The following is a 21,605-nucleotide window of genomic DNA, read 5'->3' on the forward strand; positions in this document are numbered from 1 at the left end:
TGGGGCGGGGCCGGGCGCGTGCGCGCTCAGCACCGCGGCAACCCGGGACGGCGGCGGTTCCGTCACTCGTGAGTTGCCCCCGGCCCCGTTCCCGTTCCCCGGGGCTCGGTCTGGGGCTCGGTCTGGGGCTCGGCGGCGTGGCCCGGGTTGTGCAGGGCAGCAGTGCTGTGACGGGGCCGTAGGGAGCGGTGCGGCTGCGCGCTCTGCTCCGGGGCCGCGCGCTCTGCTCCGGTACCGCGCTGTCCCGGCCGCCGGTGTTCCCCTACCTCAGTGACGGCTGTTACACGTTCTCTTTGCAGCCGACATGTCTCGAGAGAGCGGGAGCGAAGCGCAGCCGCCGCCGGGAGCCCCCCAGTCCCAGAGCGGTGCCAGCTCCTCCTCCGGGGCGTCCCAGGGCACCAGCCAGTCTTCGTCCAGCTCGGGGACTGTCAGTTCCTTGGACACTGTTCCTACCCAGGACCTTCCGTCTATCCCTGAGGACCAGGAATCCGAAGAGCTTATTCCTCAGCCCTGGGGTCGGCTCTTTGCACTCGGGAAGGGTTTCTGCAACTGGGGTATGTTGGTTCTGTTACATGCCGGGCTCATTTGTGGCCCTTCACAAAAGCTTTGGGTGGTCTGATACAGAGCAGAGGCTTCGTTTGCAAATGAGGTACAAGTAAAGTACGAGCTTACAGCTTATGCAGTGATGCTGTATTCTGTATTACAGTCTATACCGAGTACCAGATACGTGGCTTCCATGGACTTAGAGGAGTTCTGGGGCATTCATGTTCTTTGCTACTTGTTTCATTTTTCCATTTCATAATTGTATCGATGTATCATGTGAGTCGATATTGCTGAGGGTGAACTGGAAGCTCTGCTCTAGCTAAATAGGGTAAAATCAGTAAAATATGCAAGGTGTTGGTAGTACAAAGTGCTTTGTCTGAATTAAGACAAATACCCTTGATTGTACGGGAAAGATCTTGTCTTTGTTACCCTGCTCACTGTATTGCGGCATCATTCTGTACTGCCGCAGGTAATAACTTCCTGCAATTTTGTTTTCTCTCTGCTTTACTTCTCCCTCCTCCACAGACTGCGTGAATGACGAATACTGGTTTGGGAGAGACAAAAGCTGTGACTACAGTTTTTCTAAGCTAGGACTGTCTGAGACTGGCTTCTACCAGAACTATAGCAAGAAGCACTTCCGAATTTTCAGGGTAAGTGCTAAAAAGATCAACTGTGTCTCTCTATCCTGGCATCATTGAAAAGATTGCCTTTGGTGGGGGCAGATCCTAAAGAAATCAAAGTTTAAGTGTATGCAGTGTTGACTTCTTTAACAAGACCTTTGGCAATGTTCCAATCTGAAATAACCTCAGTAGTCTGATTTCCTGAGCCAACAATAGTAATTTTCTATAGTCTTTCATGTCTTCACAGTAAAAGCCATTGTTCCCCAGTTATCTTTCCTTTTTTTTTTCTCTTTGAGGAAATGGGTCCAAGAAATTCATATGTTGCCTACATTGAAGACCACAGTGCAAATGGAACCTTTGTTAACAGAGAGCTCATTGGAAAAGGGAAGAGGCTTCCACTGACTCACAACACTGAAATTGCATTGTCTGTACAGACTAATAAGGGTAAAATGTCCTATAACTAAGTAGGTTCTTCATGTGCTGACACACGGTCATTTCTGCAGTGGTTTGAATATGTTTCTTGCAAGCTGAGCTGCTTCATGAGTGCTGTTAAAATACAGCCATTAGGGCTGCATCAGTTGCTGTTTTAGTACTCACATAAAAATTACCCATATCCACGTTCATGAAATAAGAAGATTTTAAAGAAGCTGCATCAGGGACTACTGCACCACAGTATAACCTTTCATAGTTGTTTTCCTATCCTTGAAGCACTTCTGTGCATCAGTAGCTCTGTATATCCTGGAGGGAACAGGGAATGGGCTGTTCAAGGGAAGCTGAAAACACTCCAGTGCTGCATAATAATTAAAACACCCTCACAAAAATTAGCAGGGTTGGGGCTTTGTTTCCTTGTCTTTGCTTTTGCACCAAGATGCCACCTTCCTGATTGTCACTTCTCTTTACTACCTGCTGTGACATCAAAATTCTTGCCTCCTTAGTACTTAAACGTGTTTCTTAAGCACTGTTGTGAAGGTGATACCAGAAATGTCAGTGTTCAGTGCTGAAACTCCCTTGCTAACTCACAGCTGACATCATCCAGAGCAGCAATTAGCTTTTAAAATATATGTATGTTTTTGTTCTAGCAGGCAGCACTTTCTTAGTTATGTTGTTGATTATAAAAGTTCAGGAAACATAATTGCTTGTTATATAGAGCTTTAAAGTTAATGACAGGAACACGATTTCCGCTTGTCTTCCTAGTGTTTGTATTTTCTGATCCTATGGTGGATGATCAGTTGGTGTTTCCTCGGGAATTCAGAGAGAAATATATCATGTCCAAGACTTTAGGAAGGTAAGTTTCCTGCTTTCTGCAGTATTAAGTGTTCATTTTGTTACTGGGTTTAGCACCTTGGGCTGGAATTACCGGTGTTCATTGAGCTGCTGCTGCAAAAAAAAATAAAACCAGAATGCAACCACCTGAATAATCCTGTTCTTTAACAACTAGAGCAGGGTTTTAGCTTTATTCCCCATCATTGGCTTGTGTTTTGTAACCGCCCATTCACTGTGAAACTGTTTGTGGTTTTTTTTTTCTCTAAAAGAGAATAAAGTCTGGATTCTTAACAAGTTTTACCTTTATGTTGTAGATTGATTTAGTTATTGGAAGTAAAAGGAAGAAGTTTATGTTAGAATACACACTGTTGAGGCCTTCAGACAGAATGGGAAAAGTGTTCTCAGGATAGTGGGGAAAGGCTCTTGAGCGGAGGCTGTTCTTTTACCTTTTGGAAAAAGATGGTCAGTGAAGAATTTGGAGAATGGTTAAGTGGAAACAAATCTGAGTGCAAAATACAAGGATTTCTTTCTGTAATATAATTGCTACTTAAAATAAATATTGTTATACCTATTCAGATTTGTGCAGTCCGGTGCTGAGAGAACTCTTCATGAGGTTCTCTTCTCTTAAATGCTTTTGTGTGATGGGAATGCCAACAGAGCCTGTCCTTGATATTCACTGGTACCCTTTGTGCAAACAGATTAGTTGCTCTACAGATCGACTGATGCATTTTTCAGTGGCCCTTGACATCACTTGCTGTTTAAACAGGCTTCCAGACTGTTGAATGCATTCTGAGAAAGTTTTGACAACATGCCGTTTCCAGAAAGTTAGAAAGCAGCAGCCTCCAGTTGTGTGTAATCTGATGCCTTCATGCCATTTATCTGTACTGGTTATGCAAATTCCTGTAAACTACTTGCAAACGTTAACCTAGCTGTGCTTTTCTTAGTGGTGCCTGTGGAGAAGTCAAACTGGCGTTTGAGAAGAGCACTTGTAACAAAGTTGCAGTGAAGATCATTAATAAACGGAAGTTTCTTGCGAGTGGGATCGAGGCAGTAAGTGGTTTTTGGTTTTCTGTCTGTTGGCTGTCTTGCAGTGCTCATGGAATGCCTGTCAACCTCACTGCCTTCACAGCTCTTGTAAACTGAAGACCAGCTTCTTTCTGGATGTAATTTCAAGGTAGAATTCTGTAGAAAGTGCTTGCTTTTAGTCCTTGACCACATTTCATCATGTCCATAATTTGAGACTGTTTGTTCATGTGGTATATACAAAGGGTGGTGTGGGGAGTACTGTGGGGTTTATCTCCTACAAGGCATAAGATAGGTACATCATAACCAGCAAAGTCTGACCAGAAATCTACAAAATGCTAATTTTGCTGTATTCTCCATCATAATACTTCTTAAAAAAAAGCCTTTTGGGAAGGGCTTTCCACGTGTCTTGTAGCAGAAGCCTGAATTTGTAGGGGAAAAACATGCCAAGTAGCTTTACTCCAGCGTGAGAGAGAGAGATCCAAGCAACTTCGTATCTATTACTCAAATTTTATGTAAGTATATAGGATAAACTTTGAAGAAAAACAGTTAAGAGGCAAAAGTGTATGGAAGGAGGAGTTGGGCAACTTGTGCTGCTGTGGACTTACTAAAGTTAATTCAAGTTGAATTAACCTTATCAATTTCTTTGATTGGAAAATGGCCTTCAGAGCACAGATACAATATACAGAATCCGTTCAAACTGACAAGTAGGAAACTACTCCTTGCATTGGAAAATATGTTTGTGAAGACAAAAGTTCTGAAGTAGAAAGAGAGGCATCTGAGGAAGTGGTGTCAGGAGGCTTCAGTGTAGCTGAGTTAGTCACTAGTGGCAGGTTTGAGAATTTGTCTTGAGATTAGTCTTCCATCCTATTACATTTACACATCATGGCACAGAAAATGGGAAAACAAATTCAACTCTTTGGCACTGACCCAAAGTCTTTGTTGACAGGCAGGAAGATTGCAGTACTGATACTTTTGTATGCTGGAGAAATACAAGTTAGATAGTGTTTAATAGGGCAAGGTTATATACTTGAAAATCAGTGACAGCTTCTGCTATAGCCTGCACTTTCCCTAGTTCAGAGGAGAAGGTACAATTATTTGCAGATGAATATGTGACATCAGTATGATTGAAAATTGCAAAATGCAAATTTGAAACATTTGTAATTAAGATTAAGAAATGCTATTGTACAAACCAGATAGGACTGCATTGAAATGTATATGGATTTGATTGTGTGTGGTCAGAGATGATTTGGAGTGGAAGAGAAAAGAAATAAATGCTGGGCTGATTTAATGAGTTGAGCTTAAGCCACAGCTAAAAGAATCTGTTTATGTTATCTTGCTATGAGGGCTCAGAGAAAGTAGCATTTAATTTCAAGGTTAGCCCATATGGAAAACATCTTAGAGGGAGGAAAGTTGTTTAGAGGATAATACTGGTACATACTCAGCAAGATTTTTTTTGGTGTAGTTTGGAAATCAGGTGAAGATTTCTAACCTGCAGTGAAATAATATGTCTGTAGCAATATATTGCTACAGACAGTAAAAGCAGACTGTTCATTTTATTCATTGAATGCACCTGATGGGTTCATGGAAAAAGGATGTGTGTTATGGTCACTTAAGGGACATGACACGATGGTTTTTCTCTTTTTCTGTCTTATTTCTGATGTGTCTTATTCCAGAACAGCACTCTTACCTGTGTGATATTTGATTCTTTTAATAGAATCCAGCTTTTAATATCAATACAGAAATTGAAATTTTGAAGAAAATTGATCATGTGAGTGTTACTGTACAGTTTTACTCCTTTTTGCTGCCTACTCTGCTTCTGTAGTTCACTGACCTTAGGGTAGTAACTAAAGATCCATTTTATCTCTCTAGAAATATTTGAAAGCATGTGTTATAAATAAGTCTATTGAACACTTTTTCTTTAAGTACCTGCAGATTTGAGGGTTTTACACTTTGAATAACTAAAATGTAAATTTGAGAAGAAATTTCACACTTCAAACTGAACCACTGTTGTAGAAATCTGTCCTTGATGCCTGTTTTTGGAAATACTGCCAGATAACTACATAGAAAGATTAGATTCCACTGGGAGTTTTTTGAACTTGTATTCCCTCTTCCTTCTTCATCCTCCCCTGCCCCACAAAATGCATTCATTTTACTTTTGTTAGGTAGAAGGTTTCCATAGCTTAATGAACTTTCCCTTGCTTCCAGTGTGCTATTGCATGTAAAAACATACTGAGGATATGGTGACTCGCAACTGGAAAAAATGCTATTTGTTGAGCTGTAGTCACTGGAAGAGCTGGATGATTTTGTGTGTGGAGGTATGGGGGGAAGACAACAGACTTGAATAATAAGTGTTTGCCAAAGCCTCTGGCACAACTCAGTTGAATTGTTAGTTTAATGGGCTTGGTTGAAATCAGACTGAAATATGAGCTTTAGGATGATAAACTCTTGATAATGTTTGTTTTTACAAATGATTCTACTTTTCTGTGTGTGTCCATTTGTGTTCCCTTTTTATTAGCCTTGCTTAATCAAGATCAAAAACTTCTTTGAAGCAGAGGATTACTACATTGTGTTGGAACTGTAAGTAACTTGTTTGAAAGTAAATGCATAAAACATGGTATTTTTCATGGCCACACAGAAGAGAAATCATTCTGAACTCTGGGGGTTTGGTTTGGGTTTTATTTCTGTTTTCCAAAACCTCTACACAGTCAGGAACTTGAGTGACTGGGGAGTGATCCTGCTCTGCTGGGCAGGCACTTAGTGCCCTGGGTAGGTGCCCCCTTTGCTGCTCTTGTGGATTGCTGCTACTTTTTTTGATTTTGAGCTTGTAAGAAGAGGCTGATCAAATCCCTTGTAGCAATTCACAGTGAAGACTTAGGAAATCAGGCCTAATTCAGTAATGCACGTGCTGTGTTTAGGATGTTGCTTACTCCTTTTCATAAGTGTATGCTTCCTCTGTAGCTAAAGTAGCTGAATGTTTTGGTCTCAGTCTTGTCCAATGAGATTAATTTTTTGGACATAATACATTGACTTGTTACCTGCATTTGTTTTAGGATGGAAGGAGGAGAATTGTATGACAGACTGTCAAGGCCAGTCAAGATGAAAGAAGCTACCTGCAAGTTGTATTTTTATCAAATGCTGCTGGCTGTAAAGGTATATAATTATAAACTCTACCAAGAGAAATATGGTTCTGCATAAGATTGTCAGATGATTTTTTCTGTCGTTTGTCACTTCTGAAACCTGTGCAAGCTAATCAGCACAAAGCTCTTGACAAGTTGATATAAGAAGATTGTCTACCTCAGTGCAGCCAAAGAACATTCAAACGCTCTTACTTCTTAATAACAGGACTAAAATAATAATCCAGGCTGTGCTCATTGGTGGCAAGATTACCATGTGTGATTTCTAGTAGTGTGTGGGCAAAGAGCCATCTGTATAGTAGCCTTCAAAAAATGTAGTGATCAGATGTTTTACTGTGCTCTCCTGAGTAAATGTTTCAGTTCAACAGACAGCAGATTAAGACTACTTTAGTAGATCACAAATATTGGGCCTTTAGATAAATTCATGAAATGGTAAGTATATTTTGTTAGTAACTTCTGCAAGATTGTTGTCTGCGTTAGACTTAACTGTCTGAACCTGAATATGCTTTCAGATCAATTCTTTCCCTTTTTCATTTTGACTCAATTTTAGTATCTTGCGACTGCAGAGAGAGAGCAATGAAAAATCAGAAAGCTTACACTTGAAAAATGTCAATGGTCTATTCTTTTTTGATCTGCATCTATCTAGTATCTTCATGACAATGGAATTATACACAGGGATCTGAAGCCAGAGAATGTGCTGCTTTCATCCTCTGAAGAGACATGTCTGATAAAGGTAAGGAAACTTAGATTCTTGTCCATTCAGAAATTTGGGAATGTTCCTTCCCAGTCTTCTAAATATTTAGCTAAGCATAGCAAAAAAATGTTATGCAATTAGTCATACAAACTGTTGACACATTGAGGGGTTTTTCATCATTTTAATTCTGTGGTTATTTCAATGCCTACACGTACGTGACCAACTGAAAAATGTGCTTTTTATAGCACTAAATTGAGCACATAACTTCAAATGGAGTTTTGGGGGGTAGGGTTGGGTTTTTTCATGGTAAACTAATTATGTCTTCAAGTAACCTCTTCTAATAATCTATATCTCCTTTATTAGTGTTGTCCATTTACATCCAAACCTGAGAGTACTTTTTTGCTAGTGTAAAGTGTGATCATCTCTTATACTTCTCCCTACTCCCCCTTTCCCATTCTCTGTTTTGTTTACTGAATATTTAATAAAGTTTGGGGTCAGTTTTGTTCATAGTCATGTACTGGAACTGACTTGGAAGGAAGAAACTCAATGGTATCTCCTGATGTATGTTGACAGTATGATATGCTCTAGTACAGTCAATCCTAATGTGTAATGTGGTGTCACCATTTTTAAATGCAAGATTACAGATTTTGGACAATCCAAGATTCTTGGAGAAACTTCTCTTATGAAAACTTTATGTGGTACTCCCACGTATCTTGCTCCTGAGGTTCTAAATTCACTTGGGACTGCTGGATACAGCCGAGCTGTGGACTGCTGGAGTTTAGGAGTTATTCTTTTTGTATGGTAAGATATTGTGTAGATGCTACCTTCATTGGGCAGTCATTGATACGGCTCAAGACTTGGCAACTTCAGTATCTCTATTAGGAAGTGAAAATGTGTTTAAAACTATATACATGTAAAAAAATGCCATGTTAGCAGATGCTTTAAAATGTGCAATTTTAGTGTTTCACTTGCTGTGACAAAATCTGTGTTAACTTCTTTCCTTTTCTATAGCTTGTGTGGCTACCCACCATTCAATGAACAGAATACTCAACTGTCTCTGAGAGATCAAATCACTCGTGGAGAATACACGTTCATTTCAAAAGAATGGAAGCATGTGTCACACCTGGGTATGGCTCCCTCGCTGTGGGCAGCAGAGTATCTAGCTCTTTTCTTGTAGTTTTTGTTTTCCTTTAACTTCCTTTCTCTGTGCTCTATGGCATGTTGCATGGTGATATCTTTAGTTTTTAAAGTGGTCTCTTAAAAATGTTTTGGGTTTTTTTTTAAGTTCAAAGTTGAAGCATTGGAAAGAGCAGGCACATTTTCATTGAAGAGATTCTTAGTAATATTTTGCTTTATTAACTACAGAAGTATTGAGTTTGTGGACACTTGTGTCTGTTTTTTCTCTTTTTGCTTTTTCTTCTGAATTTTATCAGCCTTTTCTGAGAACTTTGCCTTGCTCAAAGATTCTTCAGATGTTGAACTAAAAATGACACGAATTCAAGACATATGAGTTGGAATGCCAAGATTAGAAGTATTAAGAGTAATTTAATGGTGCTTGCCTTTAGCAGTGCTTAAAATATCAGCCATGTTTGTGGAATCGGCTATTGAGTTGGGCCTCTCTAAGCTAAATAGTCTGCAGAACTACTTGTGTGTTTGTGTAGCAAACCAAAATGGGAGTTATGGTCTGCATGCTGTTCTTGAGGACATTTTATATGCACAATATAATTGTATTTGCCTTGGATACTCCTTTGTATGTGCAGAGGAGTTTCTAATAAATCATTTGATCATTCTTTTTCTAATAAGCTTACCAAATATAACTCCTTCCTGAATGATTTGAAGCTTATTCAATGTTAAGTCAGACACATATGAGAATGGAAATTATGTTATGGTCATACATAGTCCTAATGGTATGTACAACAGAATAATCAGATACCAGGAAAGTTAAATCTTGCCAAAATTCCTATATGGAAGATTTGGAGTCATAAGGTACAACATATGTGCCATATTTTTCACAGTGCCTATTAAGCAGTTTCCTAAGAGAACAGTGATTATGTGACAATGTTGAGCACATGTATATGTCTTGTCTCTTCCATCTTCCCAGACAATCTTCTTTCCAAGACACCAGAAAACTAAACTAAGCTGTCTTTTCTTGTCCACAGTAATACTGAAGCTTTTAGGAAAGTGCTGAACTTCCTTTGCATGCTCAGAGCATAGATTGTGGACATGCTCAGTATGTCTGCTGGTAATTTTGGTGCATTGAAAAGTGTTGAATCACATGCATATGGAGGAAGAATGGTTGATACTGGCAGCCCTCCCTATGCATAATAAAAATAAGGGATCTGCCAGCCAGTATTTTTGGGCATTGTTCTGTACTGTTAGAAGACACTTTGTTGCACATAGGTTTGATGTATGCCTATTGCAGAATTCATTTTCAGGTAATGAATCCATTGATCTTACGTCAACTAACTCTTTTTATTACCTTAGCTCTGGATCTTGTGAAGAAGCTGTTAGTAGTGGATCCAAGCAAGCGTCTTACAACTGAAGAAGCCTTAGAGCATCCTTGGCTTCAGGTAGGAACCAAGTCTTAACTGAAGGACTGCAAAGCTGGGTTGTTCTGTGGATAACTTTTTCATGTAAATGCAAAGGCAGTTCAGTAGCATGAGTGCTGCGAGTTTTTGTTGATATAGTATAATTTGCTTCTGCAAGGAAGCAGAGGAACACTGACTACTGTGGCCACCAGTGATGTGTTGCCTGATCCTGCTTCTGTGGAGGATACCGTAAAAGGGATACAATGGTGGGCCATAAGAGCTTCAATTCTTTAGCTCCATGAGAATAACAACTCTTACTGTAAGTCAGAGTTTAAGTCCATAGGTTGTCTCTGACAGTAGCCAGCAGAAGAGCAATGGTCATTTGGTGCTTCTCATAGGCACGCACTGCTTCCTGCTAGCTGGCTGAACAGTTCTGCTGCTGCTGTAAGACCAGGGAGATCCTGCTGCCTACTTATGGAGAGAGGAGAAAGAAAAGGCTGTATATTTAGGAATTATTTGTTCATTTTACTGGCATTGTCATGACATGTAGGAAGAGAAGCCATCAGACCCCAGCCTGTAGGATGACATTAGCCTGGATACTGTAGCTACCATCTTCCTGTTGGGTAGCTCTAAAGCAGGCAAAGTGTCTTGAACAGACTGCTTCCATCTCTTCCTATTGTAAGCAAGATAATTTTGCAGTACCTTGGGGCATGTCAAAGCCTTTGTGGGATGCAACCTTCTCTTTCTTGCAGCGAACAGAATTGCTTCTTTGCTCTTCCAACAAGCAAATGCTGTCTCTGCAGCACACAGATTTTCTTCTTTTTCCTGTTCTCCTTGTCTTTTCCTCTTGCAATAACTAGAACCCCTGTTGTTTTTCACTCTGTTCATTTTCTTGGCTCCTGTCCCTAGCAAACCTTCAATAGCTGTTACCCCTTCTTATTGCTGCTTTTACAGCATGGTGTGCTTTCTCAGTCCTTCACTTCCATGGTCCTTTTTAACTATTGTTGCTGTGTGTGGTCTTGTAGCCTTGCCTGATGGTGTTCAGTGCCTTTTCCCACCCTAAACATCTTTGCTTGATTTCCCTTTTGACTTCTTCTTTGCCCTCCACCTTGCCATGAGCTCTCCATTTGTAGGTTTTACCTTGCCACATCACAAACTCTTCTGCTAGAGAGAAAAAGGAATCAGTAACTTCTTCCTCTCCACAGTGGCCACACTATCCTTGGGTTTATGTCTGTTGCCTTTTCTCTTTATTAACTGGATGATCCATTGTCTTTGTGGCTTAACTTGCAGCACTGCAGCTCGTGTGACCCTATATGCCCTCTCTGCACAGGCTGAGGGCATTACTCAGCACTGACCAGTGTGATTACCTCCTGATGCAGCCTGACACATATGAGAATGTGTGTTATTGCTAAGTGTGTCAAGACCCTCGACAGCAGCTGTACAAACCTGTATAGGAGAGCCTTTTGTTCTCTCGGTCTCGTGATTTTTATTACGTTGTCATATAATAAAAGTGGCTAAAAGCAGTTTGGGTCCTTGCCAAGTGAGGTAATTCTCTCAGGCTATATCCACAAATGGGATATCCTATGTCCCATGGCTGATGTATCTTCATTAACTTGTATTCAGGTAAGGAGAAAGACTCAGGTTCTGTAACTTGTCCGCCTGTCCAGCTGGAAGAAGGTATTTCACAATTTGTATGGTCACTATTCTGTGGTTATTCCACTGATGTTTGACTCTGGATCGAGTTTTATATGCATTGTAGAGTACTGAACAGTTCTGTCAAGCTAAAGTAGGTCTTATTCCAGCCTATCATCTTTAGCTGAATAGTGTGTCAAGGCTCCTGCAGTTCTGTCATCTCTGGCCTTTCCATCAAAACAGCTGTTTTTGTGTGAGGAAGATTAAACTGATTTTGACGTTAAGAGAATCAGACTTCAGTTGTTAAGGGTTAAACACCATCAGTGAGCTCCTCATGGTCTCTGCTCAGGAATACTTGTAATAGGTAGTTCCAAATATCTGCCTGGATCAACATTGTACATTAGTGGTTGAGCACACGCAGTTCTTTCTAATACTGTGCTGTGCCATTCAACAAGCTGCAAGTCTGTTGATCTGTTTATTGCCAGCTTTTCTGTCACTAATTCCCACCAGCCAGTTGGTTTCTGCTGAAAGGTGTGCCAGTTCAACAGAGAGGGTGACAGGCCTCTGCTTTTGTTGAAGGAAACTTATTAAGCTGCTCCTTGCCATACTCTAGCCCTGTTTCAACAGCCTTTGTATGCCTCCATGATCTGCTCTAGATTTAATGGAAAATCCTAGTTCTCTGGATTTTACAAATAAAGCCCAGTCTGCATCTGTAGCTAGTCTGTCCTTTCAAATGTTTAGTCCCTGCAGAGAGGCCTGCAGAAAAGGCACGAGTATTCTGCTGAATACCTTCTTTCAATACAACCAGCAGCTTCTGCATCCTTTCTGAGGCACCTCAGAACTCTTTAACATTTAGGGATAGAGATGTGTTTTTTAGAGGCAACATCTGATTGTGGTTCTGATAGGATGGACTGCCTCCCTTGAGCATTGTAACAGAGTCCTACTTTCTCATCTTGTTTGCATAGGCAGGCAGTGCTGAATCCTGCAGTTTGTTTCTGGCATGTGTTTAGTGCCGTTGTATTCTTACCATGATGCATATGAGTAGATCTTACTGGTTTGGGAACAATCTGAGTAGAAGACAATCATTTCCCTGCCTCCTGTTGCAGTCCAGTTAGTTTTGTGAGAGGTTGTCTTCACGTGGTCTTTTAATAACTTTGGCACTCCAGAGGTGACCAGTGGCCTATGAGCTTTCCTGGATATTTTTGGTTGAGGAGGCTGAAGAAAGTCACCCAGCTTACCTCTGAGCCACACAACAGGTTCTATTTGCTCATGCATAATGAGCATATGCTCATGAGCATAATGCTATTCATATTCCCCTGCTGGGAACAGTGTCCTGTTTCAGATGCTTAGGTAAAGAGCGTAAGAAGCAGGGTGGAAACAAAGGAGTATCACTCAGTGCTCAACAACTAGCAGCTTCCTGTGACAGAAAATGCATTTGGATGACTGTTTTGAAGCCATTAATTTGTCTTAATCGTGCTGTTGGGCATCAGAAAATTCTTGCTGGTGTTCCTGGCTTTTACTACTGTATTTTTGTGTGTAACTTCTACAGTGAGTTAATCAGATGTAGATTCATACATTTAGATTATAATTCTGAGCAGGAAATGTAATTGATAAACTATGTAACACTGAGTTTTAAGAGTTGCTGGCATGCTTAATGGGAAAGGGGAAATATATGACAGTGATTTAGACAAAGTAAGAATTTGAGATATTTCAGTACGTAGACTGAAGTTGTTAGCATCTTGGTTCTATATTCCCTTTAGGGATACCTCTTATGTTTAATTTTGAAGACAGGACAAAAAGTTTCAGGAAACATCATACCTGCAAATCCAGATGTCATCAAGCGTTCAGATGCCATTCTTTAAACTGTTTCCCTTCATGGGCTGTTACTAAGAGTATCAGTTGTTTATACATGATGTTCACTGCCTGCTTGGAAGGCCAATATCCAATATGTTCAGTTCTAGATATCATACACGTTGAATACTACAACCCAAAGAGCAACTTGAGTCCTGTTACTGTGAGTAGTGAGAAGGAGTTACTGGCTCCCCACTCCCTCTTGTGTTGTCTGTAAGTATCGTCTTTAAAAGTTAGTATGGAAAAGCCACAACATAGCATGAGGTGCCATGCTAATGCCTGTTAGCCCTCTAACGAATTGGGGTCCACTAGAGAATTTTTCAGTTACTAAAAGCAAGCATGTGCTCCAAACAGAACAATTTCTACAGCTTTATTTAAACCAATAGAGCTTTCAAATTAGTGTTTTAAATACCTGTGCTGCTTACTCCATTCTTTGCTTAAATCTAAAACTTTAAAATTTAGTGGGCTGCTTAAACCTAAGTACAGTGGAGTTGTCTTACATGTATTTACCAGGTTCTAATAAAACACTTTTCAAAGGCATATAAACAATTAATTCCCATTTCTTCCTCTGAAAACTTCACTGGGATTAGAATGGGACAAGATCAGTTTGGTTGCATGCTGAACTGAAATTCAGGTGTTTGTTACATAAATGGAAAAATATTTATCTTATCTTGCCCATCGACTCAGATGTACCCACAGTCAAAACAGGCAACACTGGGAAAGAAAGTCATGTCCCGGTTCTATATAAAATAAACTGGATGTTCACATCAAAGCCTTTTTGTAGCACTTCAGAACATAGTTAAACCAAAAAAAGGAGATACTGCAATATTTCGTGGCTTTGACAAAGAACCCCCTCCTCTGCCTTCAACCCCAAGAAACAGTTGAAGCATTTTAAATCCTTCAGAGTTCAATGATCCTTATTTCTAATAGTCTCTAACAATGACTTCCTGTTAATTCATTTGGAGTTTCCTAATCTGTGCTATGATAATAGAACCAAATTACACAACCTCTTAGCTTCAGTCTGTTGTTTAGAATAAATGTCTGGGAGTTGGTTATAGATCAGTTGTTCAGTTGGTGAACACACTGCCACAGCTCAGCCAAAGGAAATGATCTCTATGAAATCACTATGAGCAGCGTATGATTCATTTAGTCCTGGGAAAGGTTTAAAGACCCAATTTCAGATTTGGAAGTCTGATTTAGGGCTTACAGGCAATCCATAGCAACCCATTCTAATAAAATTCCTGCAGAAGAAATTGCTGAAACTGGAGAATGAGATTTCTTTGTAAAACAGGGAGTATACTGTGTCAACTAGCCAACTTGCAGGACTGATGTCCTGCTCACAGAGGTTGCTCAGCGTATACCAAGAGTACCCAGTCACTGACAACTGAACCACAATGAGTTTACATGCTAGCTTTTGTTCTTAAAACTTGCCTAACTTTCTGCTAAGCTAGCTTCTCTTAATAAAGGATCTCTGCTGCCCTTGCCCCTCTGCTGTCCTTCGCTCTTCTTAATGCTCCTGCAGCCAGGCCTTAAGAGCCAGACTTAAAAGCTCACTTCATTCTTAGTGCATCTCTCCCAGACACTTTCCCTCCACTGATGGCAGCTTCTGGCTTACCACTTTGGGTACACAGAGAATGAACTGTAGTATCCAGTGAATTTGAGTAGAGATATGAATGCTCTATGAGTAATACAATATTTGTTGATAATAATTTGGGTTTTCAAAAGGGAAACTTCAGTGAAATGCTTTCCAAATGTTTCCATTTAAAGCCTTTAATATGTTCTGTAGGCTTGCGTTATGGATCATTTTAAGATACCATTTTGTTTTAAAGTTTGCTGTGTGGGTGGGGTTTTTTGTTTTTATTTTAGGGTATGGGTGTTCTAGTTGTTTTTTCTCTACCTACTGTGTACAACAGGTTTGCTTTGAAGAGGCAGTAATGAAAACTACCCAGATTTCGGATACTGATGAAGCTGAGCTAGTAGAAACGAAAACATGCTATTAGAAAGGGAAGTCGTTATGAGAACAAAATGTAAGACAGTAAGGAAAATACTTGTTTTTCAAGAGCAATTAACTCTGGTGATAGCAGGCCCCAAGTCCTTATGAGGCCTCCTCTGCTAAGGCTGCCTAATGAATTACCTGCAGAAACTCCTAGCCCATATGTTCTGTTCTTTCAATGCCGTTACACTTTGTTGAATGATAATGCAAGTTCAAATTTAGCTTGACTAGTATTATCTAAGTAGTTACTAAGGGACAACTGTGTATTTGGAGAATGAAATAAAACTATTTTTTATTACCAGCACTGCACATAAACCAGCTGCTCAAAATTCTACTATGGGTATATCAGAATCATAGAATCACAGAATGGTTTGGACTGGAAGGGACTTTTGGAGATCATCTGGTACAACACCTCTGCCACAGTCTTAAATATTCCCTATTCTACTTAAGAGTTACTGCTTTTCTTCTCACAGGATGAAGATATGAAGAGTACATTTCAACAGCTACTTGCTCAGACCTGTGCCACTATGAACCCACCGCAAACATCAAAGATGGTATGTGTAACAGATAATTTGAAGATTAATACTTTCTACATAGAGAAACCAGGTTTAAAAGTACCAATAATAACAAAATAAATTAATTTTGAGAACTTTGAGAAATGTGCATTTTGGCTGTATGTAGCAGTCTGCTGATTACCTTTGATTTCTGCATTGAAGTAATGGACTTCTGTGCTTTGGCAAGGTACTTTTCTTAAATGCATAGAAACAGTCTCCAAGGCTTTAAAGATTATGCATTGAAAATTAAATTGTTGAACATGTATGTTTTGATGGATTAGAATCACGAATGTTTGGTATTCAAGGAAAAATTCTCATGTTAGTGGAACTTGAGACTGGTTATTGTAACCTTCATTACTGGATGCTAATTAGGAGAATTTTAAATTAGTGAGGAATAAAACTGGGGGGCATTGTTTTATATGAGAAGGATCAAAACCAATCAGGTAGATATTGGCAGAGAAACAGTTGTTGGTCATGTTGCTGTTTGGTCACAGAAAGGAGACTTCATCCAACACCTGTAATTCTGTAGCACACAAAGCGGTCAGGCTCTGTTTTACCTTGCTTCATGTAGCCATCCTGCTGCATCTTTCTTTTAGCCAATCGCCCCAAGAAAGCGTCTCCATGAAAATGAGGAAGAATCTGTCTCTTCAAAGCATGCTGTTCCTTCTACATCATTGCAGAAAATGAGGTGAAGAAGAAAGAGAAAGTGACTTTTGTTACAGCTTTTTTATGGAAAGCAGATTTTTTTACTTATGAAAAATCTTAATAGTGTAATAAATGTTGAAGATGAATTGCTAAATAAAAATAACTTTGTAAGACTGAAGTGACTGCTGTGTATGCATCCATCTTTTGGTTAAAGACACAGTAAATTGATCTGGAAAGACTAAAGCCTGAAATAACCAACATCAAGTAGGGATTAAGGTAAGACATTCATGAGTTGGGTTTTCCTATATCTGCCTGTTGCAAAGATCTTTAGTGCTTTGAGACTTTTGATGTTTAACATCCATGTTAATGATAAAATGGCAATTCTTGTACATGAACTGGACAGAGAAACATCCATGGGCATCTGGATTTAAAAAAATACCACACTGGTATGTGGTTTTGGTTCAAATCCACTCTGGATACCCAGAGGTGAAAAAACATCTGTCCTCTCAACAATCCCTTCTTGGTGTACCTGTACTATCGATTGGAACATCCTCCAAGAGTTCTGCTACTCACTATAGCTCACCTCAAAGAAAAGGGATCTGCAGCTGCCATCTGCTAGCAAAAGCATCACAAAGGACTCACTCAGCGTGTTTGGGCCAGCTTTGTGAGCTGGTGTATGGCAAAAGCCAGGATCTTGTGATTTGGTTACCAGTTTAAAAAGACTTGTATAATTGCAGATGAGAAGGTAATTTGCAAGCTGCTGCTTATCCTGCAAATTAACTGTACTTGGTCTTTAGATAGAAAACTATAACTTATTCCTCTCTCTTTTTTGCATCCTGCTGTTGGTGTTGTGTTTTGGGCTTTTTTTGTTTTGTTTGTTTGTTTTAGCTGCTCGGAGCCTTTTCCTGGGTCCTAAGACCTGCTTTCTAGTGAAACCTTAGCTTTGATGTCACTCATTTGAAGTCAAACCTTTGAGCCCATGCTGTGTGTTCATCATTCTACTTCAGAAAGCTCTCTTAAGTTTTGTTTTTCCACAAAAGAGTAAGTTTGGGAGGTGTTACTAAATTCTGCTGAGGTAAAGTGGCATTCAGTTTTCATTTAGACAATAAATTATTGTTTCTTTATTGTCTGTTCATCACAGTATGAGTGTTTCCAGCACAACTTGCATGGTTTCAACGGGCATGGGTCGACAGCGTTTGGATGCAGTGGGACGACAAAGGATGCGCCCCGCGGTGCCGGTAAGAGCCAAGCCACTCGTGACCGGGCCCGGGGCGGGTAATGGAGCCCCGCTTACCCTGGAGCAGCTGTTGCTAAGGCGGCTGCCGCCGTTGGGAGATGCTCTTGCCCCCCGACGGCCCAGCAGCGGGTCGGAGCCGTGTTCCCCTGAGGCCGGGCCTTCGGCATTGTCACGCTGAAGCGGGCGGCTCACACCTTTAGTGCGGCCCCGAGGGGCCGGTCTCGCCCTCAGCCCAGCGCTGCAGGACGGGCTGCCACGGGCGGGAAGCCGGGCTCCGGCTGCAGGACGTCCGGAGCGGGGCTGGCGCCGCCGTGCAGGGGGTGTGAGGGCTCCGGGCCGGGCCCGGCGCTGAGGGCGGGGCCGGGGGCAGTGCGGGTTCCTCAGGGCCGGGCCCAGAACGTGGCGCCGGGGGCCGGGCGGCCGGGGCGGGATCGGTGGGTGGGGGGGGGGGGCGGTGGCGGACCCCTGAAGAGAAGGAGGTGGAGCCAGAGCGTGATGGAGCAACAGGCACCGCCGCCCGCCCCGCCGGGGGCCGTAGCGAGGGGCCGGGCTCGGCGGCGGCGGGAGAGGGACGCGGAGCCTCCTACGGTGAGCGGACTCCAGACGGGCGGAGTGTGCTGGGAGCGGCGGCGGGGGCGGCCCCTCGGCCCGTCCCGCCGGCCGAGGAGGAGGGAAGGAGCTGCTGGGCCGGGGGCGCCGGAGGCAAGTTGCGGACGGGCCGCTGTCCTGGCCCGAAGCGGGAGCCGGCGGGACATGCGCAGGCCCTGCTGCCGCTGGCGGCGGGGGAAGGTGGGGGCCGGCCAGCGACGGGGCAGCTCCCCGGCCGGCCGCGGGAGTGCTGGGGAAGCGGCGGTGTCCGGTGGGGCCGCCAGGCCTCGGGTGCAGCCGCAGCAGCCTGGCCGGGTGCTCGGCTCCCTTCGCCCTGGGCTTTTCGACGGGCCGGGAGTCGCGCCTCCTTCCCGGTGTCCCCTTGGGCTCGGGTCCGAGGCCCGCGGGCGCAACGCGGTGTTGCGGCGGGGAACGCCGTCGGTCCGGGCCGGGTGCCGGGCCGGGCCGGGTGCTGGTGCGGGCCGGACAGCGCGGAGCGGCCGCCCGTGTGCCGGTCTTCCAGGTGCGAGTTTCCTCCTCCGGTCAGCTGCAGTGAGCACCCTCGGGTGTCTGCGTGAGGGTTCTGTGCTCTCGGTTCCCCGATGGGCAAAATCACCCGGGGCTGCCTCCTTGGAACCTCGGAACTGCCTCGGTGTGCATGTCCAGGTGCTTTTCAGTGCTGCAGGGTTTACTGCTCCGCTGCAACCGATGGTGCAGACACGCGTTCTCAAGCAGACCTACTTCAGCTCGGCGTGCCAGCCGTTGGAAAAGTTGTCAGTAACTTGGCTGGAAGAGCTCTGTTGCTAACACAGTTTGTAGTCGGGAGGCTGAATTAAGTCAGTGCGTATTGGTTGACAGCGAGCGTCATTTAAAGTGGTTCTGTTTGTTTGCTGTAATCTGGATTGAGATTAAGGGTGGGATGCGTTACCACTCTCGACAGTCCCTATGCCTATAATTTTGCAGCCATAGGGATATCCCTGGTTGTCTCCAGTAAAAGGAGAGTTGAACTGGCTGGGGTGTCTGTGCCTTCTCGTCCTTCCTTGGAGCTGTTCATTGTTTACTTGTGGATGTCTTTAATTTTTCTTGGAAGTTTGCGCAATGTTAGACAATATCATCCCTCTTGTGCTTACGGTGTTGAGGGAGAGCTCTTCAGGTGCTAATGAAACCCTTTGAAGAGAGTTTTTAGATGGATGGATGAGTGGGTTGTGCCTTCAATATTGGAAAGTTTCTGTCACCACTAGGGCTGGAATTCTTCCCTTTTTTGGGGAGGGGAGGTTGTCTGCTTTTGAAGTCCTAGGTCATACCAGTGTATAAGATTACTGATTATTATTAATCATAACATCAGTAATTATTATTATTACTTATACTCTGTACTATTGTAATCTCAGTTTTAAAGAGGTACAAGCCACTGCTGCAACAGCATCAGTCTGTGTATATATTTCTGTTGGGTATTGATTGAGTCTTGTTTCGTGTCTCTTCACGGCTGTGTTATCCCCTCTTAACTGAGGCTGAAAGCTTCCTATTGCCCGTTGTGTGCCCCAACCACCCGTTTCTTCTGCTCCTGTGGGGCAGGTGACTGGAGATGGGGCTGCAGTGGTGCAGTGCCCACGACCTGTGTGTCAGTGGGTGCTGCTGTTGCATTGTGCCGCCAGACTTGTGCTCCCTTCATTCTTGTCATGTTGGGTTCTCTGTGTCCAACAGTTGTCCCACAACAATTGAGCGGTTTCTGGCAGACAAAATCCAAGGAGCACACACGCCTGCTGCCTGACAAGTCTTCCTCAAGGGACCTTCCTGTTCAGACCTGGTGTTTGCTGTGTTACTGGTTTGTCAGTCTGTTATCACCAAGTCTGTCTGCCTGTGCCTAACTGACAGTTCAGAGGAAAAGGTCAGATTCCTTACTGATGATTTAGAATTTAATTATTATTCACAACAACCAAATTTAAGATTCTGTGCTTCCTTTAGCTTACACTATATCTTTTTTTTACATTTATGATAGTTCTGCTGGATGATATTGGGAGCAAATGACTCTTTAGACTAATGGTAACATAGAATAGTTAGGTTGGAAAGGAGCTTAAGATCATCTAGTTCCAACCCTCCAGCCATTGGGAATCAACTTCTGTTTCTTCTCTGTGTCTCAGTGTCATACTGACCACCTCCTAATAAGAAAATGAGATCCTTTCTGCTTTAATTTCTCATTCTTCATCTCAGTTTTTCTGTACTGTGTTTTCACTCTGTTTCTCCTGTTCCTTAAGAATTTCAGCTCTGTTCATATATTCCTTTGAAATGACTGACAGTAACATGCTGTATTCTTGGTGCTGAGGGCCTGTTCCTGATCTCTAAGTTTATTCAGCCTGGAGAAGACTCTGGGTAGACCTTAGAGCAGCTCTAGTGCCTGAAGGGGCTACAAGAAACCTGGAGGGGCTTTGGCCAGGATGTGGACAGGACAAGGAGTAATGGCTTTAACCTGCAAGAGGGGAGACTGAGATGAGTGAGCTCTTAGGCAGATGCTCTTCTCTGTGAGGATGGTGAGGCCCTGGCATAGATTGGCCAGAGAATTTTGCATTACATATGTGATCCAAACAGTATTTTGCAGTGTGTTAGCAGTGTAATCAGGTTTGTTTCTCAATGGCATTTAAAAACATTTGTACAACTGAGTTTTTTATGGTTTTGGAGTATTTACTTGAAAACAGAGTTTTATTTCTGAAGTCTTTTGCAGAAGTGTGAGGGAATAATTTGGCCTGTGTAACCTTTACTTTTGAAAATTATGCATGAACCAAAAAGCGTTGTTTAAATTTAGCCATGAATTGCATAGCTGTTGTTATAATTTTTAGCAACATGTAGCTTAGCTCAAATTAGAGAGGCTCTGACTGATGCTACAATTGCAGATCTCTCCAAGCTCAGCATTGGGAGCTCCGAGTGGCTTCTCAGTTTTAGAAAATTCTTTAGAAAAAAAACCATCTTTTTCTTTAGAAAATCAGTTTCCTTCTTAGTGATAAATTCGTATTTAAAATACTTTTGGCTCTAATTGCAATGAAGAACTAAAGAAGTAAAATATTTGCAGAGCATATATTCCATTAGGATTTTTCCTAAAATGTGGTGATTTGTAGATTTTTGCCCCCTTTTTTTTTTTTAATACAGTAGTGCTGGAAGTGATGGGTTTATGTTCAAGGTATTTATTCTTTTTGATTTACTTATTCTTTTAGATGAGTTATAACTTTTTATGATAGAAAAATTAGATTTCCATGAACATTAAAAATCCCATGTAGAATTTTCTTTTAAAAAATTGGAAGTTTGACT

At 42.1% G+C, this 21,605-nt stretch overlaps 1 protein-coding gene across 4 annotated transcripts; it reads left to right on the plus strand.

Annotated features, from left to right (window-relative positions):
- Positions 1–21: 21 nt before the first annotated feature.
- On the plus strand, positions 22–16,663 carry CHEK2 (checkpoint kinase 2). Of its 4 annotated transcripts, none has more exons than XR_004550145.1 (15): positions 22–68; positions 300–554; positions 1,069–1,193; positions 1,460–1,607; positions 2,358–2,448; positions 3,371–3,476; positions 5,167–5,220; positions 5,968–6,029; positions 6,503–6,602; positions 7,233–7,319; positions 7,918–8,081; positions 8,292–8,407; positions 9,765–9,850; positions 13,396–13,504; positions 15,758–15,838. XR_004550145.1 is itself a non-coding variant. In XM_034068028.1 (15 exons), exons 2-15 carry the CDS (start codon positions 305–307, stop codon positions 16,528–16,530), a joined length of 1,566 nt encoding a protein of 521 aa, XP_033923919.1. In that variant the 5' UTR covers positions 22–68; positions 300–304; the 3' UTR covers positions 16,531–16,663. The 4 variants fall into 4 exon arrangements, 2 of the variants coding, with proteins under 2 accessions (XP_033923919.1, XP_033923920.1); XR_004550146.1 differs by lacking the exon at positions 15,758–15,838 and adding an exon at positions 15,205–15,749; XM_034068028.1 differs by lacking the exon at positions 13,396–13,504 and adding an exon at positions 16,435–16,663.
- Positions 16,664–21,605: the final 4,942 nt, after the last annotated feature.

Source organism: Melopsittacus undulatus, chromosome 12 (genome assembly GCF_012275295.1).
Source record: "Melopsittacus undulatus isolate bMelUnd1 chromosome 12, bMelUnd1.mat.Z, whole genome shotgun sequence".
NCBI classification, from domain to species: Eukaryota; Metazoa; Chordata; class Aves; order Psittaciformes; family Psittaculidae; genus Melopsittacus; species Melopsittacus undulatus.